This window comes from Marasmius oreades, chromosome 8, assembly GCF_018924745.1.
Source record: "Marasmius oreades isolate 03SP1 chromosome 8, whole genome shotgun sequence".
Classification (NCBI taxonomy): Eukaryota; Fungi; Basidiomycota; class Agaricomycetes; order Agaricales; family Marasmiaceae; genus Marasmius; species Marasmius oreades.
The window spans coordinates 351586-363814 of NC_057330.1; the positions used below are offsets into that span (position 1 = coordinate 351586).

Here is a 12229-nt window from a genome sequence, read left to right on the forward strand (position 1 = left end):
CCCCAAGTTAGATAGCTTGTAAAATAGTCACGGTCACTTTCGTATTTAAATAAGTAAAAACCTCCACTATATGCTATCAGTCATATAAACGCTTAGTAGTTTATAAGTTTGTTGTTTTGGGATCGCTCGTTGGACAATGCCTAAGCATGAACCTGCGGGTTTCATGTGAGAAAGCTTGTGTAACTGACGCTGATCAATCAACAAACTTTAAAACAAAAAGCTTTCTATTGGCATATAGATTTTTACTATACATAGTGAGTCCGGGATTGAGACCGGATCACTGAAGTGACACATGACACATGGAATTAGTTATCTTAATTGATAACAACCGTTTGTGGCCAAACGGACTCATAATCTAGAGAAAAGCAGATTGTTTAATGCAATAACTTTTGCTTACAATCTTATTTCTTCTAGTGTCTTCCACATCCAACAACCAACAATCTGTCTATGTTAAAACCCCTACTGGGTTTAATGTACCAGTTGTTCCTGGTTCCAATACAGGATTTGCTGTCAGAAATGATGAATCAGATTTTCTTGTCGCGAATCTTAGGGAATTTCCTCTCTACACGCAAATGGTTAATAACACCGAAACTCCTTCTACTGCCGGAATCTCCGTCATCCCGATCTTCGATGGAAATGCATGCAAATGGGAAGAATTTTCTGATACATTCACAAACTACTGTAGAGTACAGAAATGTGTATTTCTGACAGCAAATCCTGTATTGGAACCAGGAACAACTGGTACATTAAACCCAGTAGGGGTTTTAACATAGACAGATTGTTGGTTGTTGGATGTGGAAGACACTAGAAGAAATAAGATTGTAAGCAAAAGTTATTGCATTAAACAATCTGCTTTTCTCTAGATTATGAGTCCGTTTGGCCACAAACGGTTGTTATCAATTAAGATAACTAATTCCATGTGTCATGTGTCACTTCAGTGATCCGGTCTCAATCCCGGACTCACTATGTATAGTAAAAATCTATATGCCAATAGAAAGCTTTTTGTTTTAAAGTTTGTTGATTGATCAGCGTCAGTTACACAAGCTTTCTCACATGAAACCCGCAGGTTCATGCTTAGGCATTGTCCAACGAGCGATCCCAAAACAACAAACTTATAAACTACTAAGCGTTTATATGACTGATAGCATATAGTGGAGGTTTTTACTTATTTAAATACGAAAGTGACCGTGACTATTTTACAAGCTATCTAACTTGGGGTCCGAACGGTTGTCCCAAGTGAATCATCCGTGTAAATGGATGAAACCTTCTCAGTCTGCGTTGCACAAGCGTGCGGGCACGACCAGAGGAGTAAGAAGTGTAAAATGTAGATATAGGGCTTGTACGAAAGTGAAGGCCCATGATACTAGTATAGAAGGAAAGAGATGAATGAAATAACTCTTGCCTTTGCCATGTCCGATATCCACTGGTGAACTTCTCTATGTCCCGCAAAGGGTCATAGGTCTGTCCGCCATTGACACTGACTAGGAAGTCTGTGGCGTTCGGGGCCCATAACCTGTTGAAAGCAGGGTGCAAGGCTTGTCAGCCTAAGTGCACAGTGGTATGACTCACTTTGTATAGGACTTGAGATAGTAACTTTGTTAGAGTTAAGAGGTAGGATATTCGTATAGAACAGCCTGTCTTTACATGCTGCTACTACCTAGCTTTTATACTACTTTGTAGGTATAATAATAGGTATGTCGTGCTATGTCGTGCTAAGCACGTCTGTGTGAGTTTAGAACTAAAGATAGTATCTAATGAATGTGTCTGAGTAACAAGGTTCTTGTTATCTCTCGAGGTCATATAGCTATTGGTAGATATAAGTAGATGTGAGAGAATGCTCAGTCATCTACTGTGAGGTCTATAAGCTATTGGTAGATAAGTAAACTATCCATGTGAATGATAGTGTAAATATAGTGACAGACGTATGTACATGAGTAACTACTAATGTCTATGAAGTCTTGTGTCTAAGTCTTGTGACTGACACGGTCACATGTTAAACGATAAGTTCAACACCCTCGACTTGTCCCTTCTCTCGTACGAATCAAGGTGATCGGGATCATCTTCGTATTCTTTTCGTTCAACGCCTGACACATGAACGGTTCTGATAATTATGATTCTGCCTGTCGGAAACCAGTCATACTAGACAGGTTCGAACGTCAAGACGACTCGTATCCGATAGTCAAGGGCGCACGCACCTCCCGATACATCTTCAATTTCCATCCTTCTACCGCAGAAGCCGGCACAAGTTGATGTTGGTGCTGAAGGTGGTACGTATGATTGTGGTAGATGTGCTGGTTTCCGTGAACGTTGTTGAAAGTTGCGTTGCCGAACCGGTGAGAAGACGAATGGTTGAACATTTCGCGGGGTGTAGAAACTGCACAGGCGTGAGGTGGGTAGGCAGGTAATGATTGAAGGAGAAGAGCTGTCAGAAGGCTGTTCAAACGCTGTGCTGTACGCTCGTCGATTTTGCTCGGCGCTTGAACACATATCCATTTCTAATGTTGCAGCGCCGAGAACGAATCGGAAGCCGTTAAGAGGACGACCATTGAGCGCATGAGCGTGCGGATAGAAAAACTAGAATTTGGCACGTGCTCGCCCAAGTTGAACCTCCTTTTAGGCTCCTATGCCGCGAAGATTCTGAATAGACTCGAAAAAAAGTCTGCTCGAATCCTTTCTAGTAGCTCACATGATACATCTAGATCAGCCCCAAAATAACCCCACGTTGTTTGGAAGGTTGCTCGAGGTTGAATCAGTCCAATTTCTCTTCCTTTTCTGAATCCAGTCCGTTTGGAAAGTTAACGGTGTAACGATATTTGGGTATTTTTCAGTACTACTTTTTACAAGCTGGCGGAACCGTTACAGATTTATGCCTCTTTTTCCTATATCGAACAACTACCCCCATTTAATCCACCCAGTCCCATCCATGAAGACGTCAGCTCAACCGAGTAAACTCGCAAACCACAACTGGTTGGTATTACCAGGTATGCAATCCCAGATCTGAACCTAAAAGTAGTCGAGTTTAGATGAGGAGAAAATGCAAGTTAACGACGACATACAAGAGCCCCAGCCGCGAGGTTCCCATCTCGAATATCCAGGCACTTATTTTGTCCAACCCAAGAAACCGTGGTCGAACCTCCATTGTATTGCCACAACTGATTCGTATTCCCAGTAGCGCACGACCACGCTTGAACCAGATTCCCGTTTGTAGTAAGACCGTCACGAACGTCGAGGCATTTCGTCCCGTTGAATGTCGTGACCTGTCCAGAAGTTCCAAGTGGGGAAGGAATGACCCAGGTAAGGTTTCCATTGGGGAAAGTGGTGCCTAGGTTGTTGCATTGAGCGAGGGCGATGCTGGCGCCATCGGCGTTGGAGGCAGCCGCCAAGCAAAGAGCTGCATGGGTAGAGGAAACGAGATAAGTATGTTTGCGTGTTGTGAGGGGGGGAGGGTTAGAGAACGCTGCACTCACGAGGGTTTGCAGGTAGTGGTCCACCAACAAGCCTGACAGGGACCTGGGCTGAAACGACTGCAACGAGGGCTGAGAGGGCGAGGAAGACGGTCTGCATCTTGTGAAGAGAGACTGGTTTTCCTGTGGCCTTCGCGTTCGACTTTTGTACTGTCCTGAAATTTATTGAGCGCTTGGACTGGACTGCGCGTGTGTAGAAATCAGTGATCCATCTACACCGACTTCGCACACGGCAAAATGAGCCCGCAGGAAAAGACAAAGGGCTTCAAGTTGAATGGACTGAGATTACTACTCGGGTGAGCGCCGAGCGATGGACAGCGGGAGAACACGAAGCCGAGACCAATTAAACTCGTACTGAAGAATGGAAGCATCAGGGAGGGTGGGAGGTATTGATTAATCACTATAAGGAAGGCAAGTTTAAATGTGAGTGTTATGTGAGGTGATGTTATGCATTAAGTACTCAAGTGCGCAGTTGCAGTCAGATTTCTGTGCGTAGAGTACTTGTTGAAGATTTTACTGCAATAAAGGACGAACAATAGAGTAAATGCTCACCGAAAACCCCAGTATCTTGCCAACAGACCGTGCCATCCGATGTCCTCTGAGCTCACGTCCGCATATGTACAAAATTTGATCATATTCTCATGGAAATCCAGAGAGTCTAAAATCGAAGTTCAGGTTGCAATAAATGTTGATAAATGATCCCCCGAAATCACAGATTGATATCTACCTCATGCCCATGAATGGCAAGGCCAGATCCTTATAACAATCAACAAATTCGAGAAGTGTAATATGCCGCGAGCGAGTTTAGCCACAGCGAGAAAGCCGATGCAGAAGGGTGCCGACTCTTACAAACACGAGTCAGTAATAAGATTCTGGGTAAATACTTATGAGACAGTGTCACGATGATAAGTAGAGATGCGCACCCATAAAGAGGAACGCCGAGTCCACCTTTGAGATAAAATGTATCCTTCCTCTCTTTCCTTATTTCCCTTTGGGGTGATTTGGTTCGGAAGGTGGAGGATGCAGCCGAGCGAGCTCAGAGCAGTGCTACCATGCTCAAGCCCACGTTCCGGCATTTGAAGGTAGTTCTGAGCCATTTTTCGAGCCCGAGATACGTTCTCTTTACGACCTTGAGAGTGTTCAGATTCTGTGTGAGAAAGAAGAGGTGCGCGTCATTACTCGTTTTCTAAAATATAACAGTAAAACCATACCTATGAAGTAGTTTTTCATACCGATTTCAATAGCTCAAGACTTCTCTTGCTGCCTTTATATGAGGTCGTCACTTTTGCAGAAGCAAAAGCGTTAGCTGGCTGAGTGCGGTGTGGGTGGGTGTAGGTGACAAATCGTTGCATGAAATTCTTCCCACGCTTGGTCCTCTCAAACTGATCGTGACCGAGTACGGTCATCCATCGGACTGTTGAAGTTCGCTTATCAAAGGCCATTAGGATAGTCACTCGACTCTGCCTGGTTCTGAGACCACTCGTTCAGAAGCTTTCCGGTGCACGGAAAAATGAGTCTACTCAAGCCATAAGGCGTATCTTCGTTTACCACACATCATGCATGCTGCTCTCGACAGGTCTCTCCAATACCAGCGTCAGCAGGAAGTTAATTTCGTCGAATGTCACGTTCTTCTTTCACTCATAACATGGTCCATTACTGAAGGAATCGTAGCATTACTATTACAGTTCCGAGCAACTAGATACCTAAAGATGATATCTAGTATCCTCGTAAAGACGAGAGAAGATGAGAGATGAAGTCCATAGTGTTAGAAGGAAAAGTCCGCCGCTTTGTGTTTTTCACAGCTGTCGAGCAATCCAGCTCTGATCAAGACCAACATTTCCGCTCGGATCGCAGTCCCATATCTGAATCTAGAGAAAGAAAAGTCAGCCTCACATCGACTCGAGTGGGCGAGAGAGAAAACAAAAGCTTACGTCCGTTCCAGCTTCAAACTTCCCATCCCTGATATCCACACATTTATCCCTCCCAATCCTCCGGATGCTGGGCTGTCTTTTAGGAATAAGCGACTCAATCGTCCATACCTGATTCGGATTCTCCTCGTCGCAAGTCCAAATTTGTAGCGCGTTCCCGTTCGAGGTGTCTCCGGAGGTTAAATCCAAACACTTGGAGCCGTCGTATGTCCTGACGAGCCCATAGAGGGGGGCGCGAGGGACAACCCAGGTCGAGTTGCCAGAGGGGAAGGTTGTAGAGGGGTTCTCACAAGGTGCAAGTGCCACTTTTGCTCCATCTGTGTTCTGGGAGGCAGTGAGGCACAGAAGATCTGGGGGAGGGGGGACTAAAGAACAAGAATGTCAGCGTATGTCCTTATTCTACGACAGCGCAAGCGAAATGGGAGGCTCACATGAATTGAACCAAACCGAGAGCTTGACGTCGACCGTTTCCGTATCTGGAATTGACCTCCCAGAAAACCATTGATTCTGATTATTGAGATCGCAGGTCCAAATCTGAAGTTGGTTTCCATCCGTAAAATCGCCATTGGTAAGATCGATGCATTTATTCGTTCCCGCCCATTGATAGACTCTTTCATAATTCAAAGAAACGAATTGTTGGTTCGAGTTTCCGGCAAAGCAAGTCCAGAGTTGGAGTTTGGTGCCGTCGGTGTTGACGCCGTCTTTTACGTCTATGCACTTGAAACAGGAATGAGTTAGCAATCTATCGTCGCTGTGGTTGAAAAAAACTCACCAAATTTTCGCCAAAGAGCTTGATAGGGCCCGGAGCTGTGGGTGGGGGGGCCGTGGAGACTTCCCAGTTATATCTTGAAGCGTCGCCGGTGTAGCAGTCATGAATGACAACCGAAGATCCGGAGGACTTGGAGGATGCCGAGACGCATTTGGGGATTCCGTTGCTTTGTGCTGGAGTAAAAAGAACGTGAGTACTCGTGGGATATGGTCAGAGAAGATTCATGAACGAACTTCTTTCGAGTTGAGTAGCAGCATTGGCTGCTGCGACGAATATCGTGAATACAATCGCTGTCGAGAGCATGGTTGAAAATGTATGTCCTTTTGACAGTCGTGTGCCGTCCTTTATACTCTAATGAATTTCGGGTGCCTGTAAGTGCCAAACCGTACTGTAAGGTTTGGACCAGAGTATTATCCACTGACGGCGGAACCATTGACTGGGTACCTTCTTGGCACTACTACGCTCGCGAGAACTGAATCTGTTCTACATGTCAGAAACAAGCCTAGGGAGTATGACAAGCTTGAAGTCGTGACATCGACGGCCTGGAGTTTGCTGAGAACTTGAGCACTCGAGTCCTCGCTTGACATAGGCTAGGCATGAGCCAGAGTCAGACTAGGCCGTCGTCGGACTCGTTTCGGAAGAAGGAGTGAACTTACGTAAGGGTGGACTGGCGTGCCTGATTCCCACGCCTAGTCGGACGACCGCGTCTCTCGTCGCTTTCAACATCGTCAAAGCCTCTTCCCTCGCGATTTCTTTTCGATTTTTCCCTCCCTCCACATCCCTACAGCGCTAAAGTTTGAGGTAACATACTTGTACTCTAACAGATTTATCTCCCTACTCTTTGGCGTTCAGGCATGGTCTGGAACTACGGACTTGGTTTTGGTGTTTTTGTTCCCGCCTCACCGGCCACCACCCGTGCCCTCCCGCCCGGCCTCCGGAAAACCTACTCCTCTCACATATGATCATCCTCTCTTTCCTCACTATTAAGTTCTTCCTCTCGTTCATCGAGAACACATATCTCATTCTACTTGAACTCCTCGACGACGACAATGACTACGAGTTTCTTCGAACCGCGAGATCAAGATCAATGACCAAAGACGGTGGAATGCTGGATCGATACGAGAGCTGACTCGGAGAATTAATCATTTTTTTCTGTTTCCCGCTCTTCAAGAAGCACTGTAGCTGCGTATACTCGTCCCGACTACGTGTATGCGTAGGGTTAATCTCCATAAGCCATGTGGGAACAAACTATAGGGCAAATATGGAGATTATAGGAGATAAACTCATCGCGGATGGGGTATGTCCTTGACTGTCGTCCTTACTTCTCCCCCAGAAACTCATTTGATCTCAAGATCCGTGGGGTAAACCTCGACCGCCATACTCTGCTCTTCATGAGACCGCCCAGTGCTCCGCATTCAGATATCGGTGATAGAACCCCGCGAAGTCGCTCGTAATACCTAATTTTAGTTTCGCGAAAGTGAAGAAAGCTGTAAGGTCGGACTCAATGGCCTTGTCCCTCCCGACTATGAATATGTGCCGACATCTACTCCGATCTAGGCTTCGCCGCCTTGGGCTCTTTCTGGCCAGTTATCGAGTCTGTAACGGAACTTCGGCAGGATCAGGAACGGCTGCTTCCAACGTGTTCTGTAGCTGAAAGTCAGCATCTGTTCATTGTTGAATTTAAGAGGGCATCATGAATGCGTGATCGTTAGTATTCCACGTCGTTGGAAATCGGAAGAGGTATAAGAATCAGAAATGTTCCCATTTCATCGAAGGAGTAGACAGGCACGGTTGAGACAGGTACGACTGCGACAAAAGCTGAGAGGCTGAGAGCGAGTGTGGCAGTTGGGATGAATAGCCAAGTCGAGTTACTGAAGGCGACTTTTAGTGAGGTTTGAGTTACTCGACTCGGTTTTAAACCTGACCGTCCTTTACATTCCGCAGGCAACCCAATCTTCACCGCCAACCTCCGTCTTGGCGGGTCGTACTTAGAGTATGAGCTCACAGTGCTCCGCATTCAGATATCGGTGATAGAACCCCGCTGGACTGCAACTGACAATTTGGGGCTGTTTCTTCTTTTTTAGCTTCAAATGTGGGACTGCGACTCCAATTCCCCCAACCCGAGTAATCCCAACCAGTTGTGGAACCCTCTCTTTGCGTAGTTAAAACTTAAAAGTATTGTTTTTGTGTTGTGCGTAAATGAAGATTATCTGCTAAATGAAGTCAGCGAATCCAAGCTCTTTCTACTAATACTTTATCGTCCTCCTCTTCTCGATGTTCGTGTTCTATCAAAAGAATCAGTAGTAACCGGGTCGAGCGCTACGGGAACCGTGAAGCGAGTCGAAATTCTGGCATCCAAAATCCGGCTGTTACCGGTTACCTACCGAGCTGATTCCCACGTTCACTCCGTACCTGTGCATGTTGGGACGACACCCGCTTCCTTTGAACTTCGGACTCGACGGATGTCGACTAGAAGACAACTCAAGGCTATGATAGCACACCGACGCGGCACTTGAAGCTTGATATATGATATCTCTGTGCATAGAAAACACCGAGGTACGTTTTACTTTGGTGTTTCTGGCTAGAGTTGGACGATGAAGGGTTTTTCTCTTTTTTCTCAAGGTCGTATGATGGAGAGGTCGCAGGAACTCTCATTTTGAACGAAGACTTGTCTCGACATGAATGGAAATGGGGGTTAGGACAGAGTGATACGATGTTGTCAGTGTTCTTATGTGGGTTTTTTTATTTATTTTAAATTGTTGCCATATCGCTTCTAATAGTAAGACTAGTAGATCTCTAGACCTGGCTGAACGACAGAAGACCCCCTTGCAAGTTGCCGCGTTACCTATCGCTCACTTTGGGTGGTGCTCGCCAGGAATGCAATGCTCTCCATCTGCCGTTTTCGAGTACATCCAACAACAACAGCATCAGAAACATATGCTTCGCTCGCCTTTCCACATGACCCGATGCATTGGGAATTGGCGTAGAAGATATGAACCTCCAAAGTTCGATTTGGATCTTACGTCGACGAAATAAACCTCAACGTTCAACGTCCAACGGCCGCGTTCAACGGTTGGATGAGCAGACACCTGGTACGTCCTCCATACTTATTCCCTTTTTCAACGGTTAACCTTTTCCTTCTTCCTTGATAATCAGAGCTTGCGAGACCGTTGGCCAAGACATCCTATTCAACACGGCCCAGCTCTCGGCGCTCTCGCCGTCTGTTCCATCAAGGCGCTTGGGGAGAATGATGCGAATGGAGAGTTGGCACTGGTGCCTATCGAATCATACCTATGCGTGCTACTCTTCGTAACATTCTGTTTTGAAAATTTCACTGGGTTGGAAATGGTTATAAACTTTGACTTTTACACTCCGAGTCTTCGCGTCCAGCGGTTATCTGCAAACTCCGTTCTCTCGACCAGATGATCGATAAGTCGGAACGCACATCAGAACATGCAGCAGAGTGCTGTACATCAAACCTTATACAGAGATGACAGGCCTCATGTCGGGCCACAACAAATTCAAGTGACAGGGTAAGTGACAGTAAGTGACCGTATATTTTTCACTGAACCATCACTTACCTATCACTTACCTGTCACTGAACTTCACTGCCACCGAATCCGTGGTCACCGAACCTGTACACTTGACACTGCCACCAAACCTGCCTCTCACCGGAGAACACTGCCGCCAAACCTGTACTGTACCCAATAAATGTAGTAATAGAATACTAGAGCAATACACACCTGACGCCGGGAGTCTAGTCCAAGTCTAAGCCCGAGTCAGAGACAAGCATTTACATTATTTTTTTAAGCATCAATGTAAGGAGAGCATTGACGTTGCTGGGACTCAGGCCAGCAGACGTGCGGATGCCGTATATGAAGGTAATTCTCCAATAACTTCTCGGTCTCTCACTTACCTGTCACTTACTATCACTTACTATCACTTACCTGTCACTTACCTGTCACTTACTATTATTTACCCATCACTTACCGGGGCTCAACGAGCAGCAGCACACCACAACGAAAAACCAGATGCAGCACACAGCATATCTGGTGCAAGATGCAGCACACTGAGCTTAAATGCAGCACACTGACTCGGAAATTGATTTCCGAGTGTGCTGCGCCTCATGTGAATGTGCTGTAAATCGAACTCGGTGTGCTGTGTCCTGTTATAATTTACTAATACATTCAAAAAAATAAAAATAAAAAATAAAAAATCGTACCATGCCCAATATGACACGTTGTGATGTCATCACATGTGACTGTTGATTTTGTTCAACAAACCATTTGCAGACCTCATTCATTCTGGTCTTTTCCCCCCCTGCTCTACTTCTCAAACACCTTACAGAATCAGTAGTTAATTAATTAATTATGTGTACATATCTATTATAGAGAATAGAACATATATTTGAAGTGGAAAAGGGAGGGACTGAAGGGTGATGATGGATGTCGGAGGAAAAGAGAAAATTAGTGCTGGGTTTCGTATTGATTGGTTTGATACATACAAATACATACCGTGTTCAAAACGTTCAATACCAACTTGGTCAAAAATTTCTGGTATTGAACCGTTTTGAACTACGTCATGATTAGGTAATTAATCAGACAAGCCAATGATATTTCTCTGTCACGTACAGCCCACTTCCCATTCCCACACTATCCAACCTCTTGAATCCTATTCCCAGCAACGCGGAAGCCTTGTTCAACTGCCCGGATCCTTAAAAGGTTGATTCAACATCTGACCTCTCAATGTTCAACGCTGGGGTCGTTGTCAGAATAATTCTTTGCACCAGCGGAAAGATGTTCACTTCTCAAGTATGTTGATTTGGAAATTATCAAATTGCTCAGTCGTTACCGAAGGCATGGCACCAGTACTGCACCAGTACTGCCCTCACGCAAGTCATGTCGGTCAAGCAATGGAGCCAGAAATTGGGGAGAGGAGAATTACAGGGCAGAGTTTAATAAATACATCATTCTAGAGCTAATTGTCGCACTGAACCCCAAAATACTTTACCACTTGCGGCGGGCGCTTATATGTTTAAAACCCGTTTAAAACATTCAAAACAATCGATACGAGGGACCCCAAAGTTCTATACATTACATTACGAGCGAAAAATAGTTCAATACCCAGCCCTAGAGAAAATGCTGTGCTGCCAGGGTCCGCGGGAGCCGATATTCCCTGCACGCTTTGGGGTGAAACAACCATGTGACTATTTCCCACACTCCCATGCTGAGACTGGGTGGGAAATAGTCACATGGTTGTTTCACCCCAAAGCGTGCAGGGAATATCGGCTCCCGCGGACCCTGGCAGCACAGCATTTTCCCTTTTCCTTCGACATCCATCATCACCCTCAGTCCCTCCCTTTTCCACTTCAAATAAATGTTCTATTCTCTCTATAATAAGTATGTACAATAGATTATTATTTAACTACTGTTTTTTGAAAGTGTTTGAGAAGGAGAACAGTGGGAAAAAAGACTAGAATGGAAGGAAGTTTGACAATGGTGTGTTGAACGACATCAACAGTATCACGTGATGATGGCATGTCGTGTCATAAGTAATGTCGTACGATTTTTTTAAATATTTTTTTTGAGTGTAGTTGTCCCTGAATTTACGACAGGACCCACAGCACAGTGGGGTCCAATCTGAAGCACACTCGGAAATTGATTTCCGAGTTGGTGTGCTGCATCTAAGCTGAGTGTGCTGTGTCTCAGGCTCAATGAGCTATGTGCTGCATCTCGTTTTTTGTTGTGGTGTGCTGCATCTTGTATAGCCCCTCACTTACCCATCACTTACCTGTCACTCACTTTCGCTTACCTGTCACTGACCCATCACTTACCCGTCACTTACCTCCACTTACCTCGTCACTTCCCTCCACTTAACTAGTCACTTACTTTCACTTACACATCACTTACATAGTCACTTACCCTCACCTAAGCACACTTACCCTCTCTCAAATTTTGCTTACTGTCACTTACATATAAATAAGGTCCATGGTCATCTAAATGGCACTTGTCCAACACCGTCTGTGTCAGATCTGATAAATACTCAATAAATTCTAAATTCTAGTCCTT

At 45.3% G+C, this 12229-nt stretch overlaps 5 protein-coding genes across 5 annotated transcripts; 1 reads left to right on the plus strand and 4 right to left on the minus strand.

Annotated features, from left to right (window-relative positions):
- Positions 1-1986: 1986 nt before the first annotated feature.
- E1B28_012014 (uncharacterized protein) lies at positions 1987-2357 on the minus strand (the record flags this gene model as incomplete). The annotated part of the gene is made up of 2 exons (XM_043157079.1): positions 1987-2139; positions 2196-2357. The coding sequence occupies 2 exons, from the start codon at positions 2355-2357 to the stop codon at positions 1987-1989; spliced, it is 315 nt and encodes a 104-aa protein (XP_043004445.1).
- A 580-nt stretch (positions 2358-2937) lies between these two features.
- On the minus strand, positions 2938-3564 carry E1B28_012015 (uncharacterized protein; the record flags this gene model as incomplete). Its single annotated transcript, XM_043157080.1, has 3 exons — positions 2938-3003; positions 3057-3391; positions 3468-3564. The coding sequence occupies 3 exons, from the start codon at positions 3562-3564 to the stop codon at positions 2938-2940; spliced, it is 498 nt and encodes a 165-aa protein (XP_043004446.1).
- A 537-nt stretch (positions 3565-4101) lies between these two features.
- Positions 4102-4807, minus strand: E1B28_012016 (uncharacterized protein). The gene is made up of 3 exons (XM_043157081.1): positions 4676-4807; positions 4388-4611; positions 4102-4336 (listed from the first exon to the last, which is right to left on the minus strand). The coding sequence occupies exons 1-3, from the start codon at positions 4692-4694 to the stop codon at positions 4310-4312; spliced, it is 270 nt and encodes an 89-aa protein (XP_043004447.1). The 5' UTR covers positions 4695-4807; the 3' UTR covers positions 4102-4309.
- A 286-nt stretch (positions 4808-5093) lies between these two features.
- E1B28_012017 (uncharacterized protein) lies at positions 5094-6668 on the minus strand. Its single transcript, XM_043157082.1, has 5 exons — positions 6395-6668; positions 6165-6334; positions 5824-6109; positions 5396-5757; positions 5094-5332 (listed from the first exon to the last, which is right to left on the minus strand). The coding sequence occupies exons 1-5, from the start codon at positions 6462-6464 to the stop codon at positions 5261-5263; spliced, it is 960 nt and encodes a 319-aa protein (XP_043004448.1). The 5' UTR covers positions 6465-6668; the 3' UTR covers positions 5094-5260.
- Positions 6669-8891: 2223 nt separating this feature from the next.
- E1B28_012018 (uncharacterized protein) lies at positions 8892-9197 on the plus strand (the record flags this gene model as incomplete). The annotated part of the gene is made up of 1 exon (XM_043157083.1): positions 8892-9197. One exon carries the CDS (start codon positions 8892-8894, stop codon positions 9195-9197), a length of 306 nt encoding a protein of 101 aa, XP_043004449.1.
- Between the last annotated feature and the right edge of the window lie 3032 nt (positions 9198-12229).

Bases quoted from the DNA above. Each gene is read 5' to 3' on its own strand.
- E1B28_012017 (XM_043157082.1), bottom strand. From the start codon at position 6,464: ATGCTCTCGACAGCGATTGTATTCACGATATTCGTCGCAGCAGCCAAT. The intron at 6,335-6,394 runs GTTCGTTCATGA...TTTTTACTCCAG, and splicing joins TGCTACTCAACTCGAAAGAA to CACAAAGCAACGGAATCCCC. The intron at 5,333-5,395 runs GTAAGCTTTTGT...TTCTTTCTCTAG, and splicing joins AGTTTGAAGCTGGAACGGAC to ATTCAGATATGGGACTGCGA.
- E1B28_012016 (XM_043157081.1), bottom strand. The intron at 4,337-4,387 runs GTGCGCATCTCT...GTATTTACCCAG, and splicing joins CTCGGCGTTCCTCTTTATGG to AATCTTATTACTGACTCGTG.